This window comes from Equus przewalskii, chromosome 15 (genome assembly GCF_037783145.1).
Source record: "Equus przewalskii isolate Varuska chromosome 15, EquPr2, whole genome shotgun sequence".
NCBI classification, from domain to species: Eukaryota; Metazoa; Chordata; class Mammalia; order Perissodactyla; family Equidae; genus Equus; species Equus przewalskii.
The window spans coordinates 67,493,644-67,511,699 of NC_091845.1; the positions used below are offsets into that span (position 1 = coordinate 67,493,644).

Genomic DNA, 18,056 nt, shown 5'->3' on the forward strand with positions numbered 1-18,056 from the left:
GCGGGTGAGCTCTGCCATCTGGTGGGAGAGGCCCCGCTCCCATTCCAGGGGACGTCCCAGGGCTTCCTCAGGAATCCTGAGCTGTTCCTGCTTATTCCCTGGAGACTTGACTCACTCTGGGCCTTCAAGAAGGAGCAGTGAGTCAGCCGGGGCTCCGCTGCTTTCCCACACGGGTTATGTACTGCCCAGTCTACGGATGAGAAAACGGGGCATGACAGGCCTACGCAAACTGTCCACGGTCTACGCGGGGAAGAGTCCACAGTGAGGCCAAGCAGCAAAGCTGGTCAGTCTGACCCTGGAATCTGTGCTCTTCATTATCCTGCCTGGAAGCCAGAGAGGGGTCTGGAAGGCTACACTGCAGGGGGAGAGGGAAGGCATTTCATTTTCTTCTTTATATAATTTTATATACGCACATACTGTTTTTAAAAACCTAATTTAAAAAGAGGATAAAACTAAACAGCCACAACACTGCAGAGACAAATCCCAGAGGCTAACTATCCATTCTCGTTACAAATTATTCATTTTCCGCCTTATAAACTGAGACAGTCACTAGGCATCGAGTCTAAGTGACTTTGAAACGTTGGGTACAAATAATACAGAAATCAGTGACCTAAAAAAATGTCTTTCCCCCCTGAATATGATGATTTTACATCTGGAACTAATAGTGTGGAAGGGCCTTGCTCTGTACCTGGTGGGCTCTCCAGATACCCCCGTTGAGGGATTAAATAAATGACTAAGTGGGCCACCTCTACCACAGTCCCTGCCGCTTCTCCGCAGGAGGCGCGCTGCCTCTCTGCGGGGGGAGGGCCCTCCTGGGGGACTGCGCGTTGACTTGTGCCAGCATCATTCCATGCTGCGCAGTTGGGCAACTGTGCGGCTCTTGCCCAAAGCCGGTGTGATTTATTAGAGTCCCTGGAATCCCTGATGAGACACGTTGTGCTGAAAGAATCCTATTACTCATACCTTCCCACTGCTGCCCTCTCCTCAGCACTTTTTTCCAGTCTCTCTCTCTCTGGGGCACCGCACTCCTTCTTCCCAGTCATTATGAGTCCTGCCTGACACATTCCTTTAACTGACAGACGGGCAGATGTGAGAAAAACTTCCCTTCTATTTTTAAAAGCTGCTTCAAGATCCACTATTCTGAGGTTGCTGGTGGCTCTGGTGTTACGGTTTCGTCTGGATAGAATTCTGGTCAACCAGAATGCAGAGGGGCCCAGAGCAGCCGTTTCTAATACAGCTTCTGCTTTGAGAGTTTGTTTCTTAACTTTGAAAATGTTTGAGGCTTGTGAAATACTTGCATGTCCTGGGTGTCTCCTGATCAACAACAAGAACGAGGAAAACACACACACACAGACACTCACAAAACCCACTGCTTTGTGGATGTGTAAAATATAAACTGACATTTATTTTTGTTTTAGCTCTTAAAATTAACTGTGTAATGAGAGATTTGCTGAAAGACGATGGGGCCTGAAAAAGATGAATGCGAGTAGAAAATATCTCAATAATTTGAATTTAAGAGGAAGAGACACGGCGGAATCTGCCTCCCCTACTTCTTCCCACAGCTCCCAGGAGGGGCTCTGGGGCAGAGGGGCAGCCCCAGGGCTGTAGGCTACAGGCTGTGTGAGTGCAGGGCTGTCCCACAGCAGCCAGAGCCCGCCCTACACTCTCCCTAGTCCCTCTCATACAGGCGCCCATAGAGAGCTGCTGTCACCAGGCCAGAGGACAGTCTACTCTTCCTCAGGAAATAGTGGCCATTCTCCCAGCCAAGCTGGTCAGGGGTTTCCAGGGTCATCCCTGAGGTCAGAAACAGAGGGAAGATGTAGGAAGTACTGAAGTTCCCCCACAGGTGAAACTCAAATATCCCCGTGGCCTCTGTGATCTCCTGCCCGCAGGTGTCAAAGCCAAGACCCCCACACTTGACCAGGGCACACACTTGAACATAGTAAGTGCCATGTACAGTGTGGAGTCCATCAAAGACCCCTAGGGCGTACAGCTCTTTCGACAAAGTGGGCCTCTGGTAAAGTAAATAACAGCAGAGGCCATTTGCACAGACTCGGAGATAGCCTTCCTTTCCCCATACAGGGACCAGGGTGAAATTGTCGTACATCATCTCAGAGTAAAATGTGGGAGGAGCATTCATGTTCCATTTGGTGGCTGCATCACAATGGACTTCTTGAGCATCCTTTTCACAGTATGGATCACCTGCCAAGATTTTTAAAAACTTACTATGGGATGGGTCCATTTTACCTGTGGCATTCTCTGTACCAACAAGGCCCTGTGGATTCCTGGCTACCTGGGCGATTATAAGATGACCTTTGGAGCTTTCCATGTCATGGTGCCAAAAGGACTTCAGAGGGGTGTATATTCCACTTCCAGTCATCCCCAGAGACGGGTGGTGGATGTTAGCAGCCAGAAAGTTGATGCCAAAGGCAATGGCAAAAGCACTCTGAATCTGAATAGCTGCCAAGAGCGGGAGCTGGTTCATCCAGGCGGCCGGATACACAATGTGCTTCACCTCAGAGTCTCTGAGGAGTTGGATGGCAGGGTTGAAGAACAATATATCAAAGCAAGTGAAGATGCCAACCTTGCCGGCAAAAGGGGTATCGAAAATGATGTGATCTACTTTGAGAGGGGCATCAACCGCTGCCTCGAAGTAGAGGTTGTGTTTTCGGTAGCGGTCAACAAGGGTTCCATTACTGCTGAACACAACATCCGTGTTAAACTGGTATCTTCCATCATTTGGGCACCCTGGGTCACTGCTGTGACAAGGCTGCTTTGTTCCGAGATTGGCCACCAGGAACATCTCTCCCTTGAGGGCCATACAGCTCAGGCGTTGGAGCACCTAAAGAAAAAGAAAGGAAGAAACAAATAGATTTTTTTTTAAAGATTTTATTTTTCCTTTTTCTCCCCAAAGCCCCCCTGGTACATAGTTGTATATTTTTAGTTGCAGGTCCTTCTAGTTGTGGCATGTGGGACGCCACCTCAGCATGGCCTGACGAGCGGTGCCACGTCTGTGCCCAGGATCCGAACCAGCGAAACCCTGGGCCGCTGCAGCAGAGTGCGCGAACTTAACCACTTGGCCACGGGGCCGGCCCCCAAATAGATTTTTAAAATCCTATCTTTTGCCTTATAATTTTAAAATAGAAAAATACCTGTGTTGCGTCCATAATATATAATATAATCAATAAAAAAAGCAACTACTACTGAAAATGTGCAAAGAATGTGCACAGGTGATTCCTAGAAGAACAAATGGCCAACAAATATCTGAGAAGATGCTCAACCGTATTAGTAATACGAAAATGCAAATTAAAGTAATAATGAGATATCACTTTTCACTTTCAAAAGATTGGTAAAAATGCAAAAGATTATTCCATCTTTCATTGATCAAAAAGTGGGAAAACAGGCACTCATGTACCATGACCGGGGATGTAAAGTGAAATCACACTCTTTTAAAGGGGAAATTTGGTACTCTAAAATAATTTAAGAGTCGTATTTCAGAGGAGAAGTGCCATTTCTAGGAACCTTACAGAAAAACTTGGACGTGTTTACAAAAGTATGTGTACAACGGGGCTGGCCCCGTGGCCGAGTGGTTGAGTTCGCGCGCTCCGCTGCAGACGGCCCAGTGTTTCATTGGTTCGAATCCTGGGCGCGGACATGGCACTGCTCATCGGACCACGCTGAGGCAGCGTCCCGCATGCCACAACTAGAAGAACCCACAGCGGAGAATACACAACTATGTACCGGGGGGACTTTGGGGAGAAAGAGGAAAAAATAAAATCTTAAAAAAAAAAAAAAAAGTATGTGTACAAGGATATTCATTGAAACATTGTTTACAATAGCAAAACTTAAAGAATAAGCATATAGCATGCTGCAAGAGAGGCTGTCAAGAACTATGAAACTCACAGAAAAGAATATACATGGAGGCACACCAAATTGTTGATGGCAGTTTCTCTAGGAAGGAAAGTAGGACGAGGGTGGGGGGGTGGTGAAGGTGGACTCTCATTTTTTTACTTCTGTTTGATTTGTTTGTTTTATAAGCATATGTTCATGTATTTCTTGTTAATAAATAAAATGACCAATAGATGAGTAAATGCCTCATAATACCAGACATTCTTTACTGAATGGATGTGTGGCACATGGAGTTTGAGATTGTTAGGATCCAAGGGTCTCCTTTCAGCCTCATTTAACATGTCTTGGCTTTTGGCCCCTGGCTTGGTTCATCTCTGCATGCCTTCGGCCTACTGAGGAGGAAAGCTGAGACCCTTACACACCTCTGTGTCATTGAATCGTTGGGGTTCCAGGCATGGGTTCCACTTGACCAACTGGGGAGACGGCATGAAGTCCAAAAATGGGTAAATGGACGTTCTTGTAAAGTTGAACCCATGAATGCCATCTTCTGGAAACACTATAATCTGTACACCCTGTAAGTCAAAAACATCAAAGTAGAGTATGTGATCAGATAACGGGAAGCACCACTTCACTCATTCGTTCATTCTTTCATTCATTCCTCTGACAGCCATCAAGCAGTTGCTCTGTACCAGGAACCAGAGGTACAAAGATGGACTCTCATCAGATATCCTAGTCTTGAGGAAACCAACACACTTGGCCTAACTCTGAGAAAACAAGGACAAAGTCCTCTCGGAACAACCATTGACGGTTCACCTGGGACATGTCAGGGAAGGAGGGAATGGCTGAGCTTGGTTGAAGGGAGCAGTTTGCTGAGCGGTTAACAGGGGTTTGGAGTTCTTGGTGGTGCAAAGAGATGGGGCCGATTATGAAAGGCCTTGAATATTGGGCTCATTCACGTACTATCTCCAGTCCATTGGTTTTCAACCTTCATTGTGCATCTAAATCAGATGGGGAGCTTCTGAAAAAACAATCTTTCTTTAGGGTGATGCTGGGACCACCCCTAAAAAGTGTTCTTGCATTGATTGTGGGTGGGGTCCTGGTAACAGTGTTTGTTTAAAAGTCCCCAGGTGATTTTAATGTGCAGGCAAATTTGGGACTTGCTGGGCTGGTTGGTAAAACTCAAGAGTGTTGATTCCACCATAGAAACAAGGACTTGCTCTAACTCGCAATTCCCCAAATGGGAATTAGAAGGCTCCCTCCACAATCCTGACCACCCTACAGGCCTCTTCCCACACCTGGAGACACCCTGGGCTCCCTGACTATGCCAGGCTGGGGCTCCCTGTGACATCTGCAGCAACCTAAGGAAATCCAAACACACAGGGCAGCCCTTAGTGCTCAGCCAGGGCCTCTGCTCTCCACCAACGGGGCTTACGATGCCAAGCCTGGAGCATTGCTCCAAAGTGAGAGGTAGAGGAGGAAGGCAGAGAAGGCATGAATAATGCACAATAACCTAAAATAAAATCTACAAGGCAACTTGTGTCATTTACTTCTGGAATGCACTGCAAACTCTTTCCTTGCAATTTTTTCCTGGTTATGAAAGCTTCAAAAGTTTAACTGTAGAAATTTGGAAAACAGAAAACATAAAGTAAGAATTTATAATCCTATAGCATGAAGACACTTACTGTTAATATCTTGGCTATTTTCATTTTTTTCTCTGTGTGTGTGTGTGTAATTGAAATAGTAATAAATACATGGTTTTCCATCTAGACTTTCCCAATACACAGCATATCAAGACTACAAAGATACTTTCAAGAATATCATTTGTAATAGCTGTATTATATTTAAGAGGACACCGTATTTTATCCTCTATTTTTGGACATTTGAATTGTTCCCAGCTTTTTACAGCAAAGAAAACTGTGGTGACCACCTGCATACACGGCACTCAAAACACGTACCGAATAAGTGTTGGGTACAAATCTTTGATAGGATCTCTGGTTATTTCTTTAGAATAAAGTCTTATAAGTGAAAGTACTGGGTCAAGGGTGTGAAAAATTTTAAGTTCTCAATATACACTGGCAGATTATATCTATGTACACTCCCTCCAGCAGAGTATGAGGTTGGACATCTTATTGCACATTGTAAAGAACGATGATCACAAACTTGGAAATAAAGTAAGATGAAGAATGTACATCTTTCCAAGATAGACTAGGGTACTGATTACCAGGCTCACTTAAGGAGTATTTATCTAGTGAATGTACCACTTTTTCACTTTGCTATTTAATAAAAGATCACCCTAGAGATTACAATTTTATTGTCCTGTAGGACATTAGTCAGTTTTGCATTTATTGGAAAATTCATTCATTTCACTGGCTGACATACCCACATTTCTATTTCTCAAATTCTCTTTTGAATCAGTTTTACCATCTTACTAGTCCCTTCATTAATTAATGACTTAAATAAAAGCTTTGACACATGTCCACTCTACATTTATATAGTCATGTTTTTAACTTTTTGAAAATTATACTTGGACAAATATTTTCCATTATTAAAAATAAATCTTTGAGAGCACTGAGTGGTTTCTTATGGACAATAACATTTAAGTTACATATGCATATTAGACTAACATCAAAATTGAACTGCATTCCTGAATTCATATGTGCCAGGGATGCGGAGAGGAGCCAACCAGAGCTGGGGCGGCACTTTGGATCTGATGTGATCGCCAACGTTTTAGGAACATTCTACGAAATAATCAGCATTCCTGATAAATGGCCTGAGCAGTTTTCTGATAGACCTTAATGAGATCAAGAACTACTGAGGAAGTAAGGTTGCCAGTCCAGTGACTGACCAGGCTACTATCTTTGGCTGGACTTTTCTTCCCTATAAATGCCTCTACCAAGAGAGAAATATTTTTATTGGCTTGTTCATGAACCTCTGCCCTTATAACAGGTTTGATATAAAACTCTGACACATGCTTGGCATCGCTTTGTCTGAGAAGTTGCTTTAAGACATATGACCCTGTAGGGAAGCCAAGGTATCTGTAAGCACTAGGAATGACCAGACCAGGATCTTCACCCCACGCCTTGATCACAAACAGAGAAGGACTGGGGCCTTGCGGCCGGCACGGGTTCCACAAGAACACGTTGTACGTTTGGCGGGCAGGTTCTTAAAATGCAGGGCCTCCAGTCACTGTCTCACGGTTTCGGAATGGCATTTGCAAATGTCTTAGAATGGTTGTGGGGACAGGATGGAGAAGCAGGAGGTGATACTTTAGGGCTGCGCAAGCACACACTGTGCGAGAACGCTTCGAGTGGATCTGTGTCATCAGGAGGTCTGAGTGCACAGCCCCAGATTTTTTTACACTGACTTCAGCGTAGACACAAATGAGGTGTGTATCAAATGTGTGAATGACGTGAAGGTAACTGATATCTGGGATGTCAGTAAAGGTCCCCAAATAGCCCAACCGGCCGGAATGACGAAATTTAACAGCATCAATGTGAAGTCTTGCTCTCAGATTAAATAATCAACCTTGTAAGTACAGGATGGTAATGACAGCATGTGTGTCTGTGTGTGTGAAAAAGGCTCTGGAGTTTTTGTTGACAGCAAGTGCCTTATGAAGCCACAGTGAGGTGTGGAGGCCAAAAGTTTTCTGGGGACAACGTCTAGAATAAGAACAGTGATGGGTCTACTCCATCCTGCCCTTGCCAGACAGAGTTGGGAGAAGTGGGACAACTCTGGGCCTGGAGACAACCTGGAAAGAAGAGCTGGAAACTGCCCCTCGCAAGGAACGGGGGATATATAGATTGGGAGCAAGATGCCGCGGGGGACCATGACAGCCATCCTCCATTTGGGGAGACGGCCCGCCCCAGTAAGGGCCTCAGCCTGCTCTGTTTAGCTCCGAGGCCAGAACAATGGGTGGCAGTTACAGGGAGGCTGATGGTGGCTCACTGAAAGGAAGATCTTTCCAGAAGTTCCCACTGTCCTCAAGTGGAATGAGTGGACGTGTGAGACAGGGAGTTCTGGGCTGCTGAAGGTGTTTAAGGAGAACCTGGATGTCAGGCTGGGAACAAAAGAGAGGAGTGTCACCTGTCAGAAGCAGCTGGACCAGCTCTTTAGGCTCCCTTCCAACACTGGTTTTAGATCTATAGACAGACAGACACAGATATTTATACGTATCACAGGCTAGAACGTTTAATGTAGCAATACATGGTGGCTGTCCAGGCGATCCTGGCCACCCTGAGCAGAGGCGGGGACTACGTGGGGCAGGACCTGCTGGCAGGACCGGGTCTGCCAGCTGCACTCCTGGACATGGGGAGGTTCTGCTCGCATGGAGTTTACCTCCCGCGGAGGCAGAGAGGGGCTTCCTCGAGGAGCGGCTGGGCTGGGTCACCCCTGCCCCAGGGTTCAGGTTAAAGGACATGCTTCCCTTCAGTTATAGATTTCCCAACAGGGCATTTTCTCTCACAGTAACATCTGGCACCGACATTTCCCTCTCTGCCCTACCCTTCCTGGCAGGAGGGGAAACGCCGGCCAAGCAGGAAGCCTTCACAAAGGCTGGCACCAATCTCCCTTCATCCATTTGGGCTCGGTTCTGTCTGGACTGCGGCCTCAGACTGTTCATAGTCTGGCACAGAGACAAGAAATGAGCCCCCCAAAATGTGAAGGCAGCAAACTGCAGATCTGTGGCTGCTCATTATTTCAGTTCACTTTGAATGCCTCAGACAGCATGAGAGGCCATCCGTGCCTGGTGGTTTTCAGAGTTTTCTGCACATCAGAATCCCCTGGGGGGCCTTAAAAATCCCCATGCCCAGCCCACATCCCATCCAACTCTGCGGGTGTGGGACCCAGGCACCCACATTTGTTTACAATCAGTTGTGACTGCTCCACACAGCCACATTTGGGGACAAGGGATCTAGCCCTGAGCTTCCCAGACTTGAGGTGAAAAGCATCACCTGGGGATCTTGCTAAAATGCAGATTCCGATTCAGCAGGTCTAGGGCAGGGCTCAAATTCTGCATTTCTCACAAGCTCCAAGGGGATGCTGATGCTGCTGGTCCATGGATCACTCTCTAAAGTAGTGAGACTCTAGCCAACTGACCACTTCGACTCAGCTTTACCAGCTGGACTGCCTTTCCAGAGGGGCTGCAGGAACCACTGACAGAGGCTAAAGAGCAATTTGCTCTGTTCTGCAAGACAAGCTAAGGTTCTAACCCAGGAGCATTTCTTGCCTTTTGGGCTGCAGTCATCACTTGCTGTTCATAGATGTCGAGGTTCTGGTTCATTAGCTCCAAGGCCTCCTTGCGGCTGGTGAGAGCTAGAGGATTCGGACTCAAGATTGACTGGTGCTCGTACACGGCAGCCACGTAATATCCAGCCTTGTGATGATCAGCCACGTAATGCTCCCCAGCGTGGACTCCCAGGGCAGCCATGTAACAGCCACAGAGGAAAAAAGCAAGCTGGCTGCTCGCTCTGGACATAATGCAGACCATACATCTGGAATGTAACAGGGCAAGGGGAAAACAGCTGAATCAAGAATCCTGCCAAGAATTTCACTTTTGCAGCTGTGATTTATTAATCCCAGCAGTTTAAACTCACCCACCGTGATCCTGCGGCTCAAAGAGTTTGTTTCATGTTCCTAAGAAAAGGGTATGTGTTTCTCTCCAAACACGTAGCAAGCTACGTTTAAAATGCCTCACTGTGTTAATAGTCTGGTTTTAGAACATTTCCAAAACAGACCCAGTGTTTGCCAGGATTTTCCTACGCCATCTTCAGCAAGGCGTCAGTGCGTCACTACTTGCTTTTCTAGCTGCGCACTGAAGTTTTAGGCAATAATAATTATTCTGATTATTTTACATAATTCTGGGACATATTCCACATCCCACTGCCTGCCCTCTATAGACACATAACAGCTTACCGGTCAACACCAGCTACCACTGCGGTGATCCCACTAATACAGCTCAGCATTCCTGGCCTCAGAAACCTCAGGGATGGGAATTCTCCCCGCATTTCTTTGGTTAGTAATGAAGATGAAGGCTAAGTCTCCCTTTACTGAGCGCGACGTTCTTTATTTACAGCAGAGAAAATGCTGACTTCCGCTTAAATGCCAGGACCTACTCTCTGGTATGGACAGGTAAAAAGAAGCTTCCCGATGAAAGTATGACTTTTTTTTCTCCTTGAACTTGAGGATTGCCATTGCACATCACCACCTTCTCAACCTCTGTCTCTGTGACTCCCAAACTCTTGCTCAAAAGCATACTCGTTTGGAAATAAAATTCTTCTGCAATGACAAAATGCAATTTTCTAGAAGACAAACTAGAATTTTCTGGAAAGTAAATTCAGCTTGGTAGCTCCTACCATAAGAGATTAGAAGTAAATTATGTCACTTACAAGGACACCCCTGTGTGCCTTTTTGCCCAAGAACAGGGATTTTTATTTCTAACAGTTGTATGTTACTAAGTGTTTGAGAGTGAACAGTCCAATTCCGCCTTGAAAATCGGCGTGGGCTGCCAGCTGAAGCCCCTCCCCCGGCACACAGATTTACCAGGTGGCGTGCCAAGGCCAGGCCACTTGCCCCGTGGAGATGTGCTGGGGCTGACCATCCGCCCAGGAATACAGATTAAACATCAAGATAACAGAGACAAATCGAGGAAGCAAGCTGCTGCTCTTCAAGAAGCAAGTGACTCGCTGCCCGAGTCGGACTCATAACTCCTGTGTTTACATTTTAAAACCAAACTCTCCAGGCCACAAATCTCTTTTTAATTTCCTCTCAAACGTTCCAGAAACAAAAGTAACCATAATTATTTTCAGCAACAGAACAAGTACTAGGGCTGTTCAGTCAGAATCCTCACAAAATCCAACACTTGGAAGGAGCGAGCCCTCCCTCCCAACCCCGCCTCGTCTCAAACTGTTACTTCTTTCCCCAGGGAATAACGGCACCACCCAAATACCAAACCCCAGGACTTGTTGCCCTTCATCTGGGACACTGTAAACAATGTTTTAAGATGAGAACAAGGCGCCTTTGAGTGAGCAGTCATGAGTTTTTGAGTAGAAACAAAAGTATAATTGATAAGCTTTCCTATCTGAATTTTGCCTCTGAAGACCAGCAATGAATCATTTTAAAAGTCCCAAAGTCTATTTTCCATTTCATCTCTGGTTGCAGAGTGATGATAATGGGGAGTGGTCTGGGGGGAAAACTTTCATCTTCAAAATCATATTCACAATATTTCTAAAGTATAAGCCTACGGCCTCACTAAGAGGTGGAGAAACTGAGGCTGGAGGACAGGCGTATGAACCAGTGCCGGTGGAGGCAGGTCAGGAGGTCCTGGGGCCAAGAGCGGCGTTCCCAGCATCCTCCTCTCTCAACTAAGAGCTGTATGCCACCAATTTGGGGACACAGAACATTTGTTTGTTTCAGGGACTTGCAATCCTGAGGAACTGAAGAACCAGCAAGATATCACATTTCTTTCTATTTTGAGAAAATAAAATTTAGATTATTCACAACAGGGGCCCAGTAGGAGAGCTGAAACGGCAATCATTGTGCGCAAACAAAGGCAGGTTGATAATAAGGGGTTATACAGATTCAACCAGGTATTCACGCTTGAAACAAGCACCCTGAATGAGGTAGGAGAGAATGAGCAATTATAATAAAAATAGGTACAACAAGGGCTGGCCCTGTGGCCGAGTGGTTAAGTTGGCGCACTCCACTGCAGGTGGCCCAGTGTTTCGTTGGTTCGAATCCTGGGCGCGGACGTGGCACTGCTCATCAAACCACGCTGAGGCAGCGTCCCACATCCCACAACTAGAAGGACCCACAACGAAGAATATACAACTATGTACCGTGGGGCTTTGGGGAGAAAAAGGAAAAAAATAAAATCTTTAAAAAAAAAAAATAGGTACAACAGTTTGCCCTTGGGAGAGTGGTGAAATAGCAGCTATTTCAATCAAGTTCACAAATGCTGGTCTTCCTCTTTATTTGGCCCCATTCAACTGTCTCAGGAAAAACCAAATGAGGCCTGAGGTAGGGGCTCTGAAGGGCCCAGCAGGCAGGAGACGGGGGCCTTCTCCATTAGAAGGGCTGAGGCAATGCCAGACATTTCCAGTGGTTGCCAGGTGCTGGCTCATGATACATGCACAGGGGGGTGGGGTGCAGGGGCTCCCTGGGAACAAGGGAGGCCCTGGAAGTCAGGGGGATCTTGGAAATCCAGCAACTGATCTATCTTTACGGCTGGCCAGGACGTGGACCATAGACAAAATGGTGTCCAGAGGTGTGTGCCTGGTCTGAAAAGGTAGCTATGCGCTCTCTTCCATTGGAGGACATTTGACATATAAGACTAAAGTAAAGGAAGGGCCTGGCATGGACGCACTACTGAGGTGACAGTGTGCTCCCATAACCTACTTCATACGCTCTCAGGGCTCACCACAGCCCTCTGAGATGGGGGCGCTCGGGAGGTGCCCTGAATCCCACTGCCAGGAAAGAGCAGCGCTGGAAGGGCACCCACTTCAGACACTCTCAGGACACCCAACTGTGAGTCAGACACAGGTGTAGGTGTCAGGGACACAGCAGTGAACAAGCCCAGCCCTTCCGCATGGAGCCCCCACTCTGGATGTATGAGGAAACCGACCACGATCAAATAAACATGGAGTATGGCACACAGCAGTAAGTGCATACAAGGAACATAGGGGAGAAAGACAGGGAGGGCCTGGCCTGGGTAGAGGACAATTTTAAACAGTATGGTCAGGGAAGGCCTCCATGAGAAGGTGGTGTCTGAAGGAGGGGAGAGAAGAGGCCCTGTGGATGCCTGGGGAAGGGTTCCAGGCAGAGGGAATGGCCCCATCAAAAGGCCCTAGTGGGATTTTGCTGGGTGGTTCAAGAAACAGCAAGGAGAACAGTGGGCTGGAGCCCAGGCACCAGAGGAAGGTGGCAGAAAATGAAGTCCAAGAGAGAAACAACAGGGCCGCGCTCACTGGCCTCCTCACCACGCCCCTGCAGTTCCCCTGTCCTCGTCCACTCTAATATTGTTGGAGCAGCCCTGTGAGAACCAGTGAGTGCCTGAGTCACTCACGACATGCCTCTGCTCAAAATCTTCCAGCGACTCCCCAATGCATGCAGAGTAAAAGCCAAAGACCTTACAGCACGCCAACAGGAAAGATCCAGGAGACAGGAAATCCCCGCAGGGAGGGGAGAACACTGCCGGGCTGACATCTTTAAGCAAGCATCCTGAGCTTTTCACTGCCCTAGAGAAGCCCTTGCTTCTCATTTCATAATGAAAAATGATCCCCCGACACTCATGCTGATCAGGAAGGTTCCTGTGATCTATGAGAAGAAGAAATCAAAGTCTAAATTACAGAGAAATCTATTTTGTGGAAATTTGGTAACATGTCAATCACTAGATATTTTTACACCCAAGGAACTTTTTCCATCTCGCTAAATGATTCATCTTGATAATTAGCTGCATTTCCTTCCTAGCCATGCTATTACAATGGTGTCTTTTGCAATAAAGTGAAAGGATTATTATTAAGGTATTCTTAATAAGACAATTTCAGAGGCAGGTATATATGTTTAAAAATTTATATATAGACCTACTGATCTTTTTAATAAAAGATCCTGTCACTCTTTACTTGTCAGGGAGAAAAACAGTCCAAAGATTGGAAAAGGAGGTAGGAAAAGTCAGCAGAGGAAATGTCCTGTCCTGTGGAACAAAGCCCGAGGGACCTGCTCAGCCATCAGGACTCAGCACATATACTTTTCTGTGTATATCTTGACAGTGTTTGCCAAGAACAAGCCTGTGAGGTTCCAAGTAATTTTAAACCTATTCTCAGGAATTTTGTGATTTCCTTCTCTAAATCCCTTTACATAGGGAGAAGAAATAATGTCCATCTCCACCTAATTACATAATTTGAATTTAAAGAAATCCCTAAAGAGACCCTGTATTTCCTAGAAAGCCTCTTGCTTCCTGGTTCTCCCCTCTGATGATGCTAGAAGTGAGCTTGTCCAGGACCGGCCCCTGGAACAAGCAGCCCCACAACAGCTTCAGCTTGGATGGCTTCGTGCAAACCCATCCACCAACAGAACTTTTGACGTCTCAGTCGGAAATGTCAAGTGTAAACACTTGTGAGTGACAACTGATGATGACATCGAAATTCAAAGCTGAACTCAAAATAGTGAATAAATGACCAAGTCCTCTGAGTTGAACTGGGAAGTTGTGATTTCACTTAAAAGAGTCCAGCTCTTATCTTCAAAAAAGAGAGTGACATACAGAAGAGTACCTTTGGACCAGGCCATCAATTAGGGCCTCCTTCTGCTCCATTGACTAGAGTGAGTTGTCTTAGGACACGAAACGAGCAATCAAAGGATCGTGACACTGGAACCTAAATACAGTATGTCATCTTTCCTTTCCTCAAATGGGAAATCATCTTCATAATATAAAGCAAATAAAACTCCCTGAAATGCCCAGGTGTTTAACGTAAGAAGTCGCTCTCTTTTTCATTTTGTTGTGTGGAAGGAAAGAGCCCCAGCTGAGACAGACTTTACAGGTTTGCTACCGCCATCCTGTGGACAAACTGAGTATCACTAGCCCAAGTGAGTATCACAATAGCAGAGGGATTCTTAAGCAGTAAGTGGACGGGTTTTTTTCCTCTCTGTCTTCTCCTTTTCATCTCTAACACTTCATTTCTCTCTCTCTTTTTTTAAGATTGGCACCTGAGCTAATATCTGTTGCCAATCTTTTTTTTTCCTTCTTCTTCTCCCCAAAGCCCCCCAGTACATAGTTGTATATTCTAGTTTTAGGTCCTTCTGGTTGTGCTGTGTGGGACGCTGCCACAACATGGCTTGACGAGCAGTGCCATATTTGCACCCAGGATCCGAGCTGGTGAAACCCTGGGCCACCGAAGTGGAGTGTGCAAACTTAACCACTCGGCCATAGGGCCAGCCCCTCATCTCTCTCTTTTACAGTAGAAAAATCAGAAAACAAATGACTTTCCAAGATTTGGGTCTCATGAAAGCTGTTTTTTGTTCGTCATGCTTCCAGGACCTACTGCATCTTTTATATTCACAAGTTCTAAATTTGTTGCGATTTTCTGTGCACTCCATAGGATGTGACTGGATGTGCAAAGTGACAGAGCCATCCACACTGTGATGCACAGCACTATGCGTGGGGAACTCTGGCTGAGTTAAGGGATCTATAGGGACAAAGTTTTATACCGATGCCACACTGCATTTTACAAGTTACATGTTAACATTTTCAAACCATTTTAACATCCATTATTTCATCTTCTCTCCCAGCTACACAAAGCAGTAAAAGCAGATGGTAAAATTCTATTTTCATGGTGAAAGAAAACCTCAGGACTAGTTAGTGGTAAGAACAGACTGGAAACCAGATCTCCTGGCTTCTGGTGCAGCCCTCCTAGCACCTGCTGAAGAACTGGGGCTATTTATCAGTCAAGCCTTCAAAGACCACTGTGGCGTCTTCAATGCAGCTGCAGCAAAATAAACAGAAACTCACAGTAGCATTCCCAAGGGAGATCCTGGGCGGTCAGACCAGAGCAGGGGTTCGAAAATGTGAGTGTGCCGTCAGGGTCACGTGGAGGGCTTGAACACACAGATCCCTGGACCCCACGCCCAGAAGTTTTGATTCAGCAGGTCTCGGGTAGGGCCTGAGAATCTGCATTTCCTGCAAGTTCCCAGGTGATGCTGAGGCTGATGGTCCTGGTTTGGGGTCACACTGGGGAACCACTTGGCTAGAGGTTAAAGGTGTGTAGAACCTATATTCTGACACCTATCTTTCCCTCATGTCAAAGAAAGACATAAGTCAGAACCATCACCTTTATTTCCCAGTGCCTCTCCAATGGGGGTTATAGAATTTGGGTAGATTTCAGAGCATTTCCACTAAATTTGGTGAAAATGAGCAACAGAGTATTTAAACACTCAAACTAAGGGGAAAAAAACCTCCCCCAAACAACTCGGTCAGGTGCATGCCTTAGCCTTGACAGCAACATCATCGTAGAATCAGGTTGTTTCTGGTGTTCTTTTGTTTAAATAGAGTTCCCGATTTTAAAAGAATAAAATAGGGGGAACAGATAGTCTATTACATAAAGATATTCTATTATATAAATAGTATGAATAGATATTCTATTATATAAATAGACAATGAGAATAAATATATAGATAACATATAAATTTAATTAAAAATTTTTAATTAAAAATAATTTAAATTTGTTTATAAATATATATCTCTGAAATATTTGGGGTTCAAAATTGAATAGCGGAGGAAGTAAGTCTTAAACTGAGTCCAGAGACCTTGACCAGAGAGCAAGGAAAGAGCACAGAGAAGGCTTCTTTCACTGCCAGCCTTGGGAGAGCAGAATGGTGGGGCCACTTGCAGCTACTCTGCTCTTCGAGAATGTTTATGGCTTCCAGCTTGGCTTTACCTTCTTGATCCTCCAAGAATTATCATGAACTTTGCCAAAATGAACCTCAATAGGTGTCAGCAAAGAATTGTTTTTCAAAGCCATTGGGAAATTTCTCCTCCATTTCCTTGTTGGACTACCTTCAATTAGAGTCATCAGAAGAACCACCTTCTAGATAACGAAGACCTAAAGGATAGACATCCAGGAAAAACACAACCAGTGTATGGAAAGTATGATGCCCTAAAGCCACAGGTCAAATTGTTCAGGGAAGATATGCTCAGAAATGTGGGCAATTTAAAGGCTCTTTGTGATTATTAAGTGTATGGTGGATGCAACATCTCTAAGGGTATGGTGAGCGACGAAACAACGCTACATAAAGTCCCATCATCCCTGTGCTCTTATCTGCCAGTGCTCAGGAGTCAAAACCAGATCACAGGACCAACCTGATGGTGAAGACACCCTGGATGCAGACAGTGGAGAACAATGGAATGGGTAATAGAGCTAAGGACACGTGTTGCCCAAGTCAAAAGCACAATCCTCAATAGGATAGTCTGGAAACACTGAGAATGAATGACAGTAGGAAGTGTCAAAGAAACAACAAAAAAAGCTAAAGTAAAACCCAGCACTACAGATAACATGTAGAGGCCACTTTCTCCTGTGGAGAGGCCAGGAAGCACATATTTGGGAGGGCAGAGTCAAGATCACCAAGAGAGTCACAGCAGAGAGCTGGCAAATGGGTCCAGATGCTGTCAGTTCCGAGTACCTATGGAGGATGCTCTTGAAACAAGCATGGAGGGAAGACGCAGGTGACTCACAGCACAGGCAGGTGGTCAATGGCATTCAGTTAGAGGGCAGCACACGATCAAGAATGACAGTGATCTTTCCAGACCTACTCACAAACTTGGCAGTCTTTTCTGTCCATGGTATGGTAAACGTGCAGAGCAATGGTTAGTGTCTTCACTTCCGTCTCTCTTCCTGGACACAATGAGCATCTTTGTTTTCTTCTGCTTTGGCTAGACTGTTAATTACTTGTGTGCCTTTTTGCCTCTAGCAAAGGTCCCAGCTCAGCCATAGATACATCCTGGTCACTAAAGCAAATCCCATTGCCCTATGCCATCCAGACCCTCTGGGGGGCAGACTCTGACTGGCTCGCCTATGTCCTGCAGCTTTACCCGGCATGAAGGCCCAAGTCCTCCGAGCTTGGGGCTCCCTGGGGATGGTGGGAGGACCAGGGTGGGTAGGGGAGGTTTCAGGCTGTCCTGTGGTAGTTGGTGCCACATTCGTCAGCACTAGGGGAAAAGCAGAGGAAGATATTCTAGCTCTTTTTTGGAAAGAGGTTACCCCTAAACTTGAACGGGATCAATATCCAGAGCCAGGATTTAACCCAAATCTGTTTTGTCCAAAAGACTACATTCTTTTTATGCCACCACATTCAAAACAATGAGAGGGAAAGTGTGGTTGAATGAGTGACACTAGATGACTGAATAACAGTTTGGAAATAAATTCAAACACTTCAGGCCACATACACAAATAAACTCCGAATAAGGAGTTAAACATTGACTGCTAAGAAAACTAGCATAAATTAGAATCTGATATCAGATATTTGATGACACAACTTTCTAAAATTTAAAGCAGTTAAAATAACAGCAGAAACAGATAGACAAATTAAAATTTACATGCAAAATACAAACATCAAGACAACACTTACAAACAGGCAATGAACAAGAACAGACTGAAACAGGAAGAAAAATCATAAGCAAACACTTTGAAAGACTTTGAACTTAGGTACAAAATAAACATTAACTG

At 45.6% G+C, this 18,056-nt stretch overlaps 1 protein-coding gene across 1 annotated transcript in view; it reads right to left on the minus strand.

Moving 5' to 3' along the window:
- Positions 1-1,373: 1,373 nt before the first annotated feature.
- Positions 1,374-18,056, minus strand: part of BTD (biotinidase) — a 40,225-nt gene continuing 23,542 nt past the window's right edge. Inside the window, exons 2-4 of the mRNA XM_008536124.2 lie at positions 9,074-9,338; positions 4,272-4,421; positions 1,374-2,842 (exon numbers count right to left, since the gene is read on the minus strand). Of these exons, the coding sequence (XP_008534346.2) occupies positions 1,670-2,842; positions 4,272-4,421; positions 9,074-9,338 (1,588 nt within the window). The 3' untranslated portion in view covers positions 1,374-1,669. The remainder of the gene's footprint in view (positions 2,843-4,271; positions 4,422-9,073; positions 9,339-18,056) is intronic.